The 17808-nt window shown below is 39.2% G+C and overlaps 1 protein-coding gene across 1 annotated transcript in view; it reads right to left on the bottom strand.

Moving 5' to 3' along the window:
• The window catches only part of LOC149460091 (uncharacterized), a 370510-nt gene that overhangs the window by 310781 nt on the left and 41921 nt on the right, over window positions 1-17808 (bottom strand). Inside the window, 7 exon segments of the mRNA XM_089680163.1 lie at window positions 1030-1146; window positions 2013-2264; window positions 4412-4541; window positions 10304-10560; window positions 12027-12278; window positions 13720-13971; window positions 16906-17157. Coding sequence (XP_089536289.1) covers window positions 1030-1146; window positions 2013-2264; window positions 4412-4541; window positions 10304-10560; window positions 12027-12278; window positions 13720-13971; window positions 16906-17157 — 1512 coding nt within the window.

The following is a 17808-nucleotide window of genomic DNA, read 5'->3' as shown; positions in this document are numbered from 1 at the left end:
TCCAAATGTGTCAATTTAGTTCATTCAGATTTTGGCAATGATTTTTGTTGTAGATATAAGTATTACAAGTTGGGTAAAAATATAAACTACAATTATTTTGTTATGGTTATGGAGGGAAGTTAGAGATGGATCGAGTAACAAAATGTTGTCAGTGTTCTAGTATGGTATGGATCAATATCTCTGATTTATCAAGCTGCTTAACGTGATATTAGTCACTTAAACTCCAGAAGGTTCTACCCCCTTCATGACCAGGACATTTTTTGGTATTCAGAACTGTGCTATTTTGACTGGCAATAGCTCAGTTATGCAACATTGTACCCAAATGGAATTTATATCTTTATTTAACACAAATAGAGATGTCTTTTGGTGTTATTTAATCACCACTGGGTTTTTTTGCCACATTTAAAAAAAAAGACCTTAATTTTTGAGAAAAGACACATTTTTCTGCGTTCCTGCTATATAGTTTTGCTAACAAATAATCTTTTCTCATAAATTTAAGCCAAAATGTAGTCTGTTACATTTCTCATTTCTTTGGTAAAAATAACCCACATCAGTGTTTAATATTTAGTCTGGGTGAAAGGCATAGAGTCTACAAACTTACAAACTATAGTATATATATTTGAAAATTGATCAGTCCTGATGTACTCACTGCCTCTCTAATTTATTGAGATTCTAAAATGCCAGGACAGTACAAATACCCCCCTACCTACACACACACACACACACTACACACATACATCCATATGACCCCTTTTTAGAAAGTAGACAGTCCATGGTATTTAGCAAGAGGCATGGTGAGTTTTTAGAAGTTGTCATTTATTCCCACAATTCTTTTGAAAATTAATACATTAAATAAAATTTGTTTTTTTTCCACAATTTTTTTACATACTGGCAACATTGTTAACACGAACAGAGGCTAGGAAGGTGTGCTAATTTCCAGGTATCTGGCATTCTACTCTATAAGAAGTTGAAGGCACAGTTCAGTTAAACGTTGATATGTGTGTGGCCTGCATACAGTTTGATACTCACTTGTATAATTCGCTATTACTGAGCTGTTGCCGTGGATATTATCAGCAAAGGCAGAGACAAGGAAGGTGTAAAAATATTCAGGTGTCAATCCTTCAATAATGTCAGATGTTGTCAAATGTTTTCAGTGATCTAGTATGGTATGTATCAATATCTCTGATTATCAAGGTGCATAAAGTGATATTAACCATTGGACCTCTGGAAGGGTTTACGCCCCCCCCCCCCCCCCCTTCACGACTAGGGCATTTTCTGCCATTCAGAACTGTGCTTCTTTAACTGGCAATTGCTAAGTCATGCAACACTGTACCCAAATAAAATTTATATAATTTTTTTCATTTGGTGGTATTTAATCACTACTGAGTTTTATTATTTTTGCTACATAATGTAAAAAAAAAACAAAACGAAAAAAACCCCACTTTTTTCTGAGTTTTTATTATAAAATTTTTCTAACAAATAATCTTTCTTCATAAATTTGGACCAAAATGTAATCTGCTACATTTCTTTGGTAAAAATAATTCAAATCAGTACATAATATTTAGTCTGTGTGGAAGTTATAGAATCTACAAACTATAATATATATATATATATATACAACTATTTTGCGGAAAATTAAATAAAATTGTTTTTTTCCCCTTTTTTTTACTTACTCTCAACATTACCAACAAGAAAAGAGACCAGGAAGGTGTGCTAATTTCCAGGTATCAGGCAGTCTACTCTATATGAAGTTGAAGGCACAGTTCTACTAAACTTTGATATGTGTGTGGTCTGCATAAAGTTTGATACTCACTTGTATAGTTAGCTATTACTGAGCTGTTGTTTTTTTTTCTCACAATTTTTTTTACATATTGTCAACCTTGTTAACAAGAGCAGAGGCCAGGAAGGTGTGCTAATTTCCAGGTATCAGGCATTCTACTCTATAAGAAGTTGAAGGCACAGTTCAGTTAAAAGTTGATATGTGTGTGGCCTGCATACAGTTTGATACTCACTTGTATAGTTAGCTATTACTGAGCTGTTGCCGTGGATATTATCAACAAAGGCAGAGACAAGGAAGGTGTAATAATTTCCAGGTGTCAGGCCATCAATAATGTCAGAAGTAGTAGTTACATTCCTATTGAAAGTTGGCTCTCCCAGGATCTGAATGAAATAAAAACTGGCATTTCCATCTGGTTTGTCCCAGCTCAGAGATATAGAAGTGGTGGTGATATTCTCTGTGTTCAGGTTCTTCACGATTTCAGGTACTACAAAGTAGACAGAAAATTGAATGATATTGCAGAAAAACCCATATCCAAGGATGTAACTGACTAAATTATAATTACCACAAACATTAGGAGGAATGTATGCCATTTTATCCATGTATACTAAGCACTGTGGGCACAAAACTGCATTTAGATAATATTATTAAAACTCAAGGAATTGTACATAAGATACTGTATTTTTCAATCCATAAGACGCACTTCTTTCCCCCAAAAAAAATGGGGGAAATGTCTATGCATCTTGTGGAGCGAATATGGAGTGGCTGTCCCGATATTCTCCCCATCACCGCCGCCATGTTAGAATACCGGGCAAACTGCTTGGCTTTACTGTGCAGGCGAACCTGCTCCTTGGTCCAGCGGTGTCCTGCTTTCACTGGCCGTCTTCTCTCCCTGGCGCCAGCATCTTCAGTGTGGGCATCCGGCTGTGGCAGCTTGCGGCTTCATAGCCAGGAGCCCACTGCGCATGCCTGAGAAGAGCTGCGCTTTGTGAATGGCCCCATAGTCTTCTGGGACCTGTCACATGTCCCTCAAGACAACGGGGAGGACAACTCCACGAAAGTGGGAGTCAATACCTGTCAAATTTGGGTGGCCCTATCCCCCCCCCCGCTCCCCAAAGGTCTGCAGTCTCTGGTCATTTCCCGTACTATGTCCGCAGTCTCTGGTCATCCCCTGTACTGTGTCCGTAGTCTCTGGTCATCTCCTGTACTGTGTCCGCAGTCTCTGGTCTCTGGTCATCTCCTGTACTATGTCCGCAGTCTCTGGTCATCTCCTGTACTGTGTCCGCAGTCTCTGGTCATCTCCTGTACTATGTCCGCAGTCTCTGGTCATCTCCTGTACTATGTCCGCAGTCTCTGGTCATCTCCTGTACTGTGTCCGCAGTCTCTGGTCATCTCCTGTACTATGTCCGCAGTCTCTTGGTCATCTCCTGTACTATGTTTGCAGTCTCTGGTCATATCCTGTACTATGTCCGCAGTCTCTGGTCATCTCCTGTACTATGTCTGGCCATTACCTGTACTTTGTCTGCAGTCCATTGGTTCAGAGTATTTTTTTTCTTGTTTTCATCCTCTAAAATCTGGTCAGGTGCGTCTTAGCGAGCAAAAAATATGGTACATGTTGGAATAGCATTGCCACCTCTAGCTCCAAATGTGTCGATTTAGTTCATTCAGATTTCGGCAATGATTTTTGTTGTAGATATAAGTATTACAAGTTGGGTAAATATATAAACTACAATTTTTTTGTTATGGTTATGGAGGAAAGTTAGAGATGAATCTAGTAATGTTGTCAGTGTTCTTGTATGGTATGAATCAATATCTTTGATTTATCAAGCTGCTTAACGTGATATTAGTCACTTAACTCCAGAAGGTTTTACCCCTTTCATGGCCAGGGCATTTTTTGCTATTCAGAACTGCTATTTTGACTGGCAATTGTTGGGTCGCGCAACACTGTACCCAAATGAAATTTATATCTTCTTAAAACACAAATAGAGCTGTCTTTTGGTGTTATTTAATCACCACTGGGGGGTGTTTTTGCTACTTAATTAAAAAAAAAAACAAATTTTGAGAAAAGATGTTTTTCTGAGTTTCTGCTATAAAGTTTTGCTAACAAATAATTTTTCCTCATAAATTTAAGCCAAAATATAGTCTGCTACATTTCTTTGGTAAAAATACCCCAACTCAGTGTTTAATATTTTGTCTGGGTTAAAGATATAGAGTCTACAATATATATAATGTATAGTATATATATTTGAAAATCGATCAGTCCTGATGTACTGACTGCCTCTCTAATTTCTTGAGGCTCTAGAATGCCAGGACAGTATAAATGCCCCCCCCAACACACACACACACCCATATGACCCCTTTTTGGAAAGTAGACAGTCCATGGTATTTAGCAAGAGGCATGGTGAGTTTTTAGAAGTTGTTATTTATTCCCACAATTTTTGGAAAATTAATAAATTAAATAAAATATGTGTTTTTCCACAATTTTTTTACATACTGTCAACATTGTTAACACGAACAGAGGCTAGGAAGGTGTGCTAATTTCTAGGTATCTGGCATTCTACTCTATAAGAAGTTGAAGGCACAGTTCAGTTAAACGTTGATATGTGTGTGGCCTGCATACAGTTTGATACTCACTTGTATAATTCGCTATTACTGAGCTGTTGCCGTGGATATTATCAACAAAGGCAGAGACAAGGAAGGTGTAATAATATCCAGGTGTCAATCCTTCAATAATGTCAGAAGTTGTCAAAATGTTTTCAGTGTTCTAGTATGGTATGTATCAATATCTCTGACTTATCAAGCTGCCTAAAGTGATATTATACTACTTGACCTCTGGAAGGTTTTACCCTCCCCCCTTCATGACCAGGGAATTTTCTGCCATTCAGAACTGTGCTACTTTAACTGGCAATTGCTCGGTCATGCAACACTGTACCCAAATTAAATTTATATTATTTTTTTCTCTTGGTGGTATTTAATCACTACTGGGTTTTATTATTTTTTCTACATAATTTAAAACAATACCAAAAGGAAAAAAAAAACAAAATTTTCTGAGTTTCTGTTATAACATTTTGATAGCAAATAATCTTTCTACATAAATTTGGACCAAAATGTAATCTGCTACATTTCTTTGGTAAAAATAACCCAAATTAGTATATATTATTTATTCTGTGTGGAAGTTATAGAATCTACAAGCTATTATATATATATATATATATATATATATATATATATATATATGAAATTGATCAGTTCTGATGTACTGACATCCTCTTTACTTTCTTGAGGCTCTAAAATGCCAGGACAGTACAAATATCCCCCAAAGGACCCCTTTTGGAAAGTCGACAGTCCAAGTTATTTAGTAAGAGGCATGGCAAGCTTTTTGCAGTCGTAATTTTTTGTTACAATGTGTTTGTGGAAAATTAAGAAATTAAATAAAATTTGATTCCCCCCCCCCCCTTTTTTATTATAAATATTTTATAATTTTTTTCTATTTAAACTATTTCATACAATAAAAACATATTTTCTTAACATTAAATATTATTGTTGACATACAAATCCCTAATTACTCCATTTTCCCCTCCCCATTCACATCTCTACCTCCCCCCCTTCCCTCCCCCCCCTTCTCCATTTCTGCTCTGCGTCCTTCGTCTCTCTTTGAAGTCCTAGAGATTTTGTCTTCCACTTTCACTTACAGTACTTTCAAATTTAAATACGGTACTTCCTTTCATCTCTATTTCTCCAAATTCTACATATTGACTTGATCTCTTAAAATCCTCCCATTTTTTCCATCTTTTACTAAAGCTCTCCATTTTATCTACATCTATATGATAAATTTCCTTCATTTTATATATCTGATCCACCTTTACTATGCAATTTTTTTTTTTGGTGCCTCTTGTTCTTTCCAGAATTTGGGTATCCAACCTTTCGCTGCATTTATAAAATACAATAAACCAGAATTTCTATATTTTTCCACTGTTAGCTTAGTACCATGAAAAAGACAAATCCCTGGATCTTTTGAAATTTTAATCTCAGTTATCTTCTGAATCAGGTGAATTATTCCCTCCCAATACTCCTGAATTTTAGGACATTCCCACCAGATGTGTACCATTGTGCCCCTTTCCCCCCATCCACGCCAACACAAAGGTGAATTATCTTTACATTGTCTATGTGCTATACTCGGTGTAATATACCACCTCGCCAAACATTTATAATTAATTTCCACCTCCTCCATATTTACATTCTCATGTGTTAATCTATAAATCTTCTTTTGCTTATCCTTATCTATTATTACTCCTAATTCCCTTTCCGAATTCTCCATATATGGAGGGATCGTGACCGTTGTCAATCTGGTGAGAATTTTATATATTCTAGAAGTCCCATGTTTCCCATCTCTGTGTGTATTAAGTAAATGTTCAAATGGGTTCCATTCATCTTTTGTTCTTAAGGGCCTAGGAATCTTTCCTATAAAATGTTTTAATTGAAAATAGTGCCACTCATCTAATCTAGTGAACAACTCTTTCTTATTTTTCAGTTCCGAAAATGGACATATTTCCTCGCCCTTCATTATATCTCTTAATTGTGCATCTTCCTTTTTATCCACTTTCCCCTGATACTTTCTTTCCCCGGCAGGAAGAAATTTGTGGCCCCTATAGGCATCAACATAGAATTAAATTCCCATTCCATTTGTTTGTGCACTAAATCCCAAATTTTTAATACATTTCATGTATACATACTTGTGCCATCTACCAATCCACGCTAGTGAGGTGGTACCCATACTATTCTACTCAATTGTGTCTCACTTAGTGTATTTTCTATTTTTATCCAACTTTTCCCATGTGTATTATGTGTCCAATCAAAAATTTGTGCTAATATTACTGAATTATAGTATCTTTTAATATCTGGTACGCTCAATCCTCTATTTTCTTTATCTCTACTTAGAACTTCATAGCTTATTCTAGGTTTTTTATTCCCCAAATAAACCTTGTTAACTTTTTTTAATTATTCTAAAATATGTTCCTGGAAGCTTTATAGGCATCACATGAAATTTATACAAATTTTTGGAACAATTACCATTTTTATTACATTTATTCGACCTATCCATGATAGAACTCCTGTCCCTAATTTCCTTAATTCAACCTTTATCTCATTTAATATTGGGATGTAGTTTACTCTATATAAGTTATTTGAGGATACAGTTAGCTTTATTCCCAGATATTTTAGTTCTCTGTCCTTCCAAGAAAAGGGGAATTATTTTTGTAGATTTTTTTTTCTTTATTTAGAAGGTTTATATTTAGGATCTCTGTTTTGGTTGAATTGATTTTTAAATTTGACAGCTCCCCATATTCCTTCAGTGTTTTCATTAGGTTCAGCAATGTTATCCTAGGGTTAACCACATAAAACAGCATGTCATCCGCATAGGCTGCTACTTTATGTTCTGTCTCTCCTATCCAGATTCCTTTTATATCTATATTTTTCCTTGTTGTTGCTAGGAGAGATTCCAGTGACAGGACAAATAGCAAAGGTGACAGTGGGCATCCCTTTTGTGTCCCATTATGCATCCGAAAGTACTCTGATAGCTCTCCATTGACCTTTATTGCTGCAGAAGGTTGGCTATATAGTTTTCTTATCCATTCTCTCATTCTGGGGCCTATCCCTAAAACTTCCAGTGTATCTAGCATGTATCCCCAGTCTAATCTATCAAAAGCTTTTTCAGCATCAACCGACAATAACAACGCGGGAGCTTTTCCTTTCTTGCTTTTCTGTATAAGAAGCAAAGATCTTAATCCATTATCTTTACCCTCCCTCCCCGGGACAAAACCCACCTGATCTATATGAATCCATTCCGGCATTAGGTCTTTCAACCTATTTGCCAGAACTTTTGCATATAGTTTAGTATCTATGTTCAATAGGGATATTTGTCTATAACTAGAGCACTGAGTATCATCTTTTCCTTCTTTCTGTATAATTATAACATGAGCTTGTAAGGATTCCTCCCTCATTTCCATCTCTCCTCCCAATGCATTCATATATATCCTCAATTTGGGTATTAATTGATCTTTACATTTTTTATAGTATCTCACAGTGTACCCATCCAGTCCTGGATTTTTCCCTACTGTGGTACTCTTCAATGCTACTTGGATTTCTTCCTGCGTTATTACTTTTTCAAGAGATATTAACTGTTCTTCTCTTAATTTTGTTAAACCCGCCTTTTTTAGATATGCCTGTCTTTTTTTAATTATTTCTTCTTCTTCTTTTATGGACCCATGGTGAGTGATATTTTATAACTTATTGTAGTATTCTTTAAATACTTTTGCAATATCCTTAGTTGAATACATTAGTTCTCCATTGTTATCTCTTATTTTCTCTATATAGTTCCTAGATTTCGTTTTTCTCTGAGCCCTCATAAAATATTTTCCTGGTTTATCTCCCCACCGATATCTCTCACTTGTCATCTTATTAAACACTCTCCTCTTTTCTTCCTCCAATAAATTATTAAGTTCTTCTCGTTTGTTTATTACGCTCTGTTTAATCTCTTTTGTTACTTTCTTTTTATGTATCTGTTCTAATTCACATAATTCTCTAAGAAGTGTATTTATTTTTTCTCTTCTTTCTTTTTTTTTCCTCATCCCAATTGCTATCAAGATTCCTCTAATATAGACCTTTTGAGCTTCCCACACTGTTGCCACTGACACTTCTTCAGTTTCATTTCTTTCAAAATATTGCTATTTCTTTTTTAATCTTTTGTTCCGTTTAATGCTCCTGAAGAAGTGTCTCATTTAATTTCCATATGTTTCCTTTATTTTGCTCTCTTCCCCATAATAACTTAATTGTGACAAGTGCATGGTCTGATATTGTTATAACTTCTATATTTACTTTAACCAAAGACTCCATGGGGTTTATTTACTAAAGCTGGAGAGTCCAAAATCAGACTCCCTTCTGCATAGAAACCAATCAGCTTCTAACCTCAGCTTGTTCAATGAAGCTTTGGCAATGAAACCTGCAAGCTGATTGGTTTCTATGCAGAAGGGAGTCTGATTTTGGACTCTCCAGCTTTAGTAAATAAACCCCCATGAGTCTGTGGTCCAACAATATATAATCCAATCTTGAATACATCTCATGTGCATGAGAGTAGAACGTATAATCTCTATCTTTCAGATGTTTAATTCTCCATATATCTACAAGTTGACACTGATGTAACATTTTCTTCAAGGATTTCAACTCCTTATTACCATCTCTTTGCACATGAGACTTCGTATCTGTCTGAGGATCCATGCAAAAATTGAAATCACTTGCCACAATTAGTTTACCTTTCTTAAAATCCAATAGTTTCCTCAAAATATTTTTTAGATATACCACAGTTTTGTTATTAGGGCAGTAGATATTTGCCAGTGTATATTCTATTTCCTGCAATTTCCCCTTTAACAACAAGAATCTCCCCTCCGGGTCCCCCATCTTTTCTTCCAACTTAAACCTTATAATTTTCGCAAAACCTATTGCAACACCCTTAGCCCTTTTAGTTGGGGAATCTGCATAAAACCAGGTTGGATAATACCTGGATTGTAACTTCACATTTGTTTCTTGCACTAAATGTTTTTCCTGTATGAACACCACTGCAGAGAAATATTGTTGTATTTCTTTAAGGATCTTGAATCTTTTCCCTGGTCTATTTAACTCCTTGACATTGTAAGTTACAAAATTAACCTCCTCCATTTTTGTTTCCATATTTTTCCATTCCTTCCCTAATATTCTTCCTGACTAATTTACCTCTATCTTTCTCACAGAGCGCAAAACTAACTCCTACCTCCCCCTTCCTTCTCCCCTCCCTATCTCCCCTTAGGCTTTTAGTTTGCCTATGAATCATTTGTGATCCTAATCCCACCATTGATTCCACCTTTAAGGTGGAGTTCTGAGCATGCACACCTCACCAGTTTGCATATCCCATCCCCCATGTCCCACCATATTCTAAGAACTCCTTGCCCGGGGGGAGGCGAGAAGAAGAATAACATTTTTTTTTTTTACTTACTCCTCTTCCCCCACTTCTACTCCCCCAAAAATTAGGAAAAAAGGAGGGGCACCAAAATAAGGAAGAGAGGAAAAAATAAAAAAAACACCCCACTCCTCCTTCTCCTCCCCCTTATCACTTCTACTCTCTATTCCCCCTTTAGACTGCCTGCCACCTCTCTTTTTCCATATCCCACAACTCCCCTTCCCCTTCCTCCCAACCAGGAATAACTATTTTCTGCAACTCATGTCTCTTACAAAAGTTTCTCAAATCTTCAAGAAACTTCAATCTTGCTGAACGGCTATTTTTCCATCCGATTTAGCAAGCTGGGAATCCCCAACTATATTGAACATTCTGCTTTCTCATTTGTTCTAATAATGGCTTCAAAGTTCTCCTTATTAATGTTTCCGATGCTAACTCAGCAAAAATCAGTATATTTACTTCCCCGTATTTTATTACTGCCTTCCTTTTATCTTCTTCCAAATCTCTTCTTTATCTCGATAGTGATGCAATTGAACAATTACATCTCTTGGTTTTTCCTTTCTACCTTCTTGTTGGAATCTTCCGATTCTATAAACTCCATCAATTTTAGGAGGCTCAGCTGCAAATCTGTCCATTACTATATCCAGCATTTTCCCTATTGTTTCCATCAGATTTTCTCCTTGAGGGATCTCTGGGAGACCTTGTATCCTTAGGTTGCGTCTTCTATCCCTGTTTTCCTGATCTTCCAATTTATATAGCAGATTTCTTTTCTCATTTCCGTCATCTGTTTTTCTAAGACCTGTATAGTTTGGGCATGTTTATCTAATTTTTCTTCTCCACCCTTGCTAATACCTGCCCCAGATCTTTATGTAGTTTCCCCATTTCTTGTTTTATGGATTTCTCTAATCCTTTAAACATTTCTGCTATTTCTATTTTAGTGGGCAAATGTGAGCTCTTCTCTTGTTCTTCTATATTCTCCAACGCCACAAATTTTTCTATATCTCCATCTTCTATATTTTGGCTGATGTTAGCCATTCCCAGGGATAGTCTGGAGCATTCTGCAATACTATTTTCACTCTCACTTCTTCAATGTATTCCCATTTGTCTCTCAGGGGTCCGTTTTTCTTGTGAGGGTATATATTTTTAATTGACCTTGTTTGGGAGGCCTTTGGCCCTACTCCTTTTATCGCTTTATTTTTCATGTTATCTCTTTTTCTATTCCTTTTTCTTCCTCTTTCCTCCCCTCCTCCTCCCTTTCTCTTTCCTTTTCCAGCACTGGGGGGGAATGTTACAGGTTTAAAAGTTCCATCTCTCCAGATAATTGTCCTTTTAAATCTTTTTTCCCCCCTCTCACCTGTAATCCTCTTTCAGGGTCCACTGCACTTTCAGGTCTTATCTATCTTAAAAGTCCTCCTTCCTCTTCTTCTGTTGATAAGACCCCCTGGATGTAGCCCCATGGATGTAGCCCCCTGAGTACCCCTGAGAACCTTCCCCCCCTCGATTTTATTCCACAGTTCAAATCACTTTTCACATTTAATTACTACCATCCAGTACTCATGCACCTCTCACTCACCCTTTAGCTCCTTCTTCCTCCACTTTGAGTGAGGCAGCTTCCAGCTTCTCTCCTGGGGGGGGTAAGGGGGGGTAACTAGCTTCAATGTTCCCTCCAGATATCAGCAACCATCGGGGGGGGGGGCTCCTTCTGTGTGTCACAAGCTATCTCCGCAGTGACCGCTGAAGTCCGGCTCATGAGAGGGGAGAATCAGCTGTTTTCTAGGCTCCAGCACACCAACCAGCTTCTCTCACCTCCCAGTACTCCTTTGCGGGAGGTCACATAACCTTCGGCGTCCACTGAGCTCCTCTCTGGCTGTCAGGTCACTCTTCTCTCCTCCTGTACCTTGGCTCCGTCTGCCCCACCGATCAAACCACCATGCCTGGGTCTGCAGGATACACTCTCTGCTCTCGATTAGGTAGGCCCCAGCGGTAGCTTCTCGGGCATTCCCCTTCTATCTCACTACTTCTTGGTGGAACTATGGGTGCGCCTGGTGTTGAGAGATCTCACATTGATCTCCTGCTCGGCGCCATGTTCAGGCTCCTCTCTCCCCCCACATTTATTTTTACGTACTCTCAACATTATCAACACGAGCAGAAACCAGGAAGTTGTGCTAATTTCCAAGTATCAGGCATTCTACTCTATTAGACGTTGAAGGCACAGTTCTACTAAATGTTGATATGTGTGTGGCTTGCATAAAGTTTGATACTCACTTGTATAGTTAGCTATTACTGAGCTGTTGCCATGGATATTATCAACAAAGGCAGAGACAAGGAAGGTGTAATAATTTCCAGGTGTCAAGCCTTCAATAATGTCAGAAGTTGTAGTTACATTCCTATTGAAAGTTGGTTCTCCCAGGATCTGAATGAAATAAAAACTGGCATTTCCATCTGGTTTGTCCCAGCTGAGAGATATAGAAGTGGTGGTGATATTCTCTGTGTTCAGGTTCTTCACGATTTCAGGTGCTACAAAGGAGACGGAAAATTGAATGATATTGCAGAAAAACCCATATCCAAGAATGTGACTGACTAAATTATAATTACCACAAACATTAGGAGGAATGTATGCCATTTTATCCATGTATACTAAGCACTGTGGGCACAAAACTGTCCACGGTCTCTGATCATCTCCTGTACTATGTCTGCAGTCTCTGATCATCTCCTGTACTATGTCTGCAGATTCTGGTCATCTCCTGTACTATGTCCGCAGTCTCTGGTCATCTCTTGTAATATGTCTGCAGCCTCTGGTCATCTCCTGTAGTATGTCTGCAGTCTCTGGTCATCTACTGTACTACAGTATGTCTGCCATCCCTGGTCGTCTCCTGTACTATGCCCAAAGTCTCTGGTCATCTTCTGTACTATGTCCGCAGTCTCTGGTCATCTTCTGTACTAAGTCCGCAGTCTCTAGTTGTATCCTTTACTATGTCCAAAGTCTCTGGTCAACTGTACTATGTCTGCAGTTTCTGGTCATCTCCTGTACTATGTCCAAAGTCTCTGGTCATCTCCTGTACTATGTCCGCAGTCTCTGGTCATCTTCTGTAGTATGTCCGCAGTCTCTGGTAATCACCTGTAGTATGTCTGCAGTCTCTGGTCATCTCCTGTACTATGTCCATAGTCTCTGGTCCTCTCCTTTCCTTTACTATGTCCGCAGTCTCTGGTCATCTATATTATGTTCGCAGTCTCTGGTCATCTGTATTATGTCCGCAGTCTCTGGTCATTTCCTGTACTATGTCTGAAGTCTCTGGCCATTTCCTGTACTATGCCTGCAGTCCATTGGTTCAGAGTATTATTTTTTTCTTGTATTTATCCTCTAAAATCTAGGTGCGTCTTATGGAGCAAAAAATATGATGCATGTTGGAATAGCATTCCCACCTCTAGCTCCAAATGTGTCAATTTAGTTCATTCAGATTTGGGCAATGATTTTTGTTGTAGATATAAGTATTACAAGTTGGGTAAAAATATAAACTACAATTTTTTTGTTATGGTTATGGAGGGAAGTTAGAGATGAATCTAGTAACAAAATGTTGTCAGTTCTGACTGCCTCTCTAATTTCTTAAGGCTCTAAAATGCCAGGACAGTACACCCCTCCACTACACACACTACACACACACACACCCATATGACTACTTTTTGGAAAGTAGACAGTCCATGGTATTTAGCAAGAGGCATTGTGAGTTTTTAGAAGTTGTATTTTATTACCACAATTATTTGGAAAATTAATAAATTAAATAAAATTAGTTTTTTTTCCCCACAATATTTTTACATATTGTCAACCTTGTCAACACAAGCAGAGACCAGGCAGGTGTGCTAATTTACAGGTCTCATGCATTCTACTCTATAAGAAGGTGAAGGACAAGTTCAATTAAAAGATGATATGTGTGCGGCCTTCATAAAGTTTGATACTCACTTGTATAGTTAGCTATTACTGAGCTGTTGCCGTGGATATTATCAACAAAGGCAGAGACAAGGAAGGTGTAATAATTTCCAGGTGTCAGACCATCAATAATGTCAGAAGTTGTAGTTACATTCCTATTGAAAGTTGGCTCTCCCAGGATCTGAATGAAATAAAAACTGGCATTTCCATCTGGTTTGTCCCAGCTCAGAGATATAGAAGTGGTGGTGATATTCTCTGTGTTCAGGTTCTTCACGATTTCAGGTGCTACAAAGTAGACAGAAAATTGAATGATATTGCAGAAAAACCCATATCCAAGAATGTGACTGACTAAATGATAATTACCACAAACATTAGGAGGAATGTATGCCATTTTATCCATGTATACTAAGCACTGTGGGCACAAGACTGTCCACAGTCTCTGATCATCTCCTGTACTATGTCTGCAGTCTCTGATCATCTCCTGTACTATGTCTGCAGTTTCTGGTCATCTCCTGTACTATGTCCGCAGTCTCTGGTCATCTCTTGTAATATATCTGCAGCCTCTGGTCATCTCCTGTACTATGTCCGCAGTATCTGGTCATCTTTTGTAGTATGTCCGCAGTCTCTGGTCATCTGTAGTATGTCCACAGTCTCTGGTCATCTCATGTACTAAGTCCGCAGTCTCTAGTCGTATCCTTTACTATGTCCAAAGTCTCTGGTCATCTCCCTTACTATGTCTGCAGTTTCTGGTCATCTCCTGTACTATGTCCGCAGTCTCTGGTCATCTCCTGTACTATGTCAGCACTCTCTGCTCATCTCCTGTACTATGTCCGCAGTATCTGGTCATCTTCTGTAGTATGTCCGCAGTCTCTGGTCATCACCTGTAGTATGTCTGCAGTCTCTGGTTATCTCCTTTAGTATGTCCGCAGTCACTGGTCATTTCCTGTACTAAGTCCGCAGTCTCTGGTCGTATCCTTTACTATGTCCGAAGTCTCTGGTCATCTCCTGTACTATGTTTGCAGCCTCTGGTCATCACCTGTAGTATGTCTGCAGTCTCTGGTCATCTCCTGTAGTATGTCCGCAGTCTCTGGTCATTTCCTGTACTAAGTCCGCAATCTCTGTTCGTATCCTTTACTATGTCCGAAGTCTCTGGTCATCTCCTGTACTATGTTTGCAGTCTCTGGTCATCTCCTGTACTACGTCTGCAGCCTCTGGTCGTCTCCTGTACTATGTCCATAGCCTCTGGTCATCTTCTGTACTATGTCTGCAGCCTCTGGTCATCTCCTGTACTATGTCCGCAGCCTCTGGTCATCTCCTGTACTATGTCCGCAGTCTCTGGTCATCTGTATTATGTCCACAGTCTCTGGTCATCTCCTGTACTATGTCTGCAGTCTCTGGTCATCTCCTGTACTACGTCTGCAGCCTCTGGTCGTCTCCTGTACTATGTCCATAGCCTCTGGTCATCTTCTGTACTATGTCTGCAGCCTCTGGTCATCTCCTGTACTATGTCCGCAGCCTCTGGTCATCTCCTGTACTATGTCCGCAGTCTCTGGTCATCTGTATTATGTCCACAGTCTCTGGTCATCTCCTGTACTATGTCTGCAGTCTCTGGTCATCTCCTGTACTATGTCTGCAGTTTCTGGTCATTTCCTGTACTATGTCCACAGTCTCTGGTCATCTCTTGTACTATGTCTGCAGTCTATTGGTTCAGAGTATTTTTTTTCTTGTTTTTATCCTCTAAAATCTAGGTGCATCTTATGGTCAGGTGCGTCTTATGGAGCGAAAAATATTTAATGCCAAAAATATATGCCATTTTATCCATGTATACTAAGTCCGCAGTCTCTAGTCGTATCCTTTACCATGTCCAAAGTCTCTGGTCATCTCCTGTACTACATCTGCAGCCTCTGGTCGTCTCCTGTACTATGTCCAAAGTCTCTGGTCATCTCCTCTACTATGTCCACAGTCTCTGGTCATCTCCTGTACTGTGGCCGCAGTCTCTGGTCATCTTCTGTACTGTGTCCGCAGTCTCTGATCATCTCCTGTACTATGACTGCAGTCTCTGGTCATTTTCTGTAATATGTCTGCACTCTCTGGTCATCTCCTGTACTATGTCCACAGTCTCTGGTCATCTCCTGTAGTATGTCCGCAGTCTCTGGTCATCTCCTGTACTACAGTATGTCTGCTGTCCCTGGTCGTCTCCTGTACTATGCCCGAAGTGTCTGGTCATCTTCTGTACTATGTCTGCAGTCTATGGTCATCTCCTGTACTATATCTGCAGCCTCTGGTTGTCTCCTGTACTATGTCCAAAGTCTCTGGTCATCTCCTGTACTATGTTTGCAGCCTCTGGTCATCTCCTGTACTATGTTTGCAGTCTCTGGTCATCCCCTGTACTATGTATGCAGTCTCTGGTCATCTCCTGTACTGTGTCCGCAGTCTCTGGTCATCCCCTGTACTATGTCCGCAGTCTCTGGTCATCTGTATTATGTCCGCAGTCTCTGGTCATCTGTATTATGTCCGCAGTCTCTGGTCATCTCCTGTACTATGTCTGCAGTCTCTGGTCATATCCTATACTATGCCTGCAGTCCATTGGTTCAGAGTATTATTTTTTTCTTGTATTTATCCTCTAAAATCTAGGTGCGTCTTATGGAGCAAAAAATATGATGCATGTTGGAATAGCATTCCCACTTCTAGCTCCAAATGTGTAATTTAGTTCATTCAGATTTGGGCAATGATTTTTGTTGTAGATATAAGTATTACAAGTTGGGTAAAAATATAAACTACAATTTTTTTGTTATGGTTATGGAGGAAAGTTAGAGATGAATCTAGTAACAAAATGTTGTCAGTTCTGACTGCCTCTCTAATTTCTTAAGGCTCTAAAATGCCAGGACAGTACACCCCCCCACTGCACACACACACACACAAACACACCCATATGACTACTTTTTGGAAAGTACACAGTCCATGGTGTTTAGCAAGAGGCATTGTGAGTTTTTAGAAGTTGTAATTTATTACCACAATTATTTGGAAAATTAATAAATTAAATAAAATTTGTTTTTTTCCCCACAATATTTTTACATGTTGTCAACCTTGTCAACAGGAGCAGAGACCAGGCAGGTGTGCTAATTTACAGGTCTCATGCATTCTACTCTATAAGAAGTTTACGGACCAGTTCAATTAAAAGTTGATATGTGTGCGGCCTGCATAAAGTTTGATACTCACTTGTATAGTTAGTTATTACTGAGCTGTTGCCGTGAATATTATCAACAAAGGCAGAGACAAAGAAGGTGTAATAATTTCCAGGCGTCAGGCCATCAATAATGTCAGAAGTTGTAGTTACATTCCTATTGAAAGTTGGTTCTCCCAGGATCTGAATGAAATAAAAACTGGCATTTCCATCTGGTTTGTCCCAGCTCAGAGATATAGAAGTGGTGGTGATATTCTCTGTGTTCAGGTTCTTCACGATTTCAGGTGCTACAAAGTAGACAGAAAATTGAATGATATTGCAGAAAAACCCATATCCAAGAATGTAACTGACTAAATGATAATTACCACAAACATTAGGAGGAATGTATGCCATTTTATCCATGTGTACTAAGCACTGTGGGCACAAAACTGCATTTAGATAACATTATTTAAACTCAAGGAATTGTACATAAGGCACTGTATTTTTCACTCCATAAGACACATTTTTTTCCTCCCAAAAAATGGGGGAAAATGTCTGGGCATCTGGTGGAGCGAATATGGAGTGGCCGGCCTGGTATTCTCCCCATCGCCTCCACAGTGTTAGAATACCAGGCCAACCGTGCGGCTCTATTGTGCGGAGGAACCTGCTCCTTGGTCCAGCGGTGTCCTGCTTTCACTGGCCATCTTCCCTCCCTGGCGCCAGCATCTTCAGTGTGGGCACCCCGCTGTGACAGCTTGAGGCTCCACAGCCGGGTGCCCACTGCGCATGCGCGAGAAGAGCTGCGCTTTATGAATGGCCCCATAGTCTTCTGAGACCTGTCACGTGTTCCACAAGACTAGGGGGAGGACAACTCCATGGAAGTGGGAGCGGGTACCTGTCATATTCGGGTACTCGCCCCCCCCTCCACACACACATGCTCCCCAAAGGTCCGCAGTCTC

This window comes from Staurois parvus, unplaced genomic scaffold, assembly GCF_062004578.1.
Source record: "Staurois parvus isolate SC_StPar_1 unplaced genomic scaffold, SC_StPar_1.0 ptg000235l, whole genome shotgun sequence".
NCBI classification, from domain to species: domain Eukaryota; kingdom Metazoa; phylum Chordata; class Amphibia; order Anura; family Ranidae; genus Staurois; species Staurois parvus.
The sequence above is the reverse complement of the archived record's forward strand: the minus strand, read 5'-3'. Positions and strand labels throughout refer to the sequence as shown.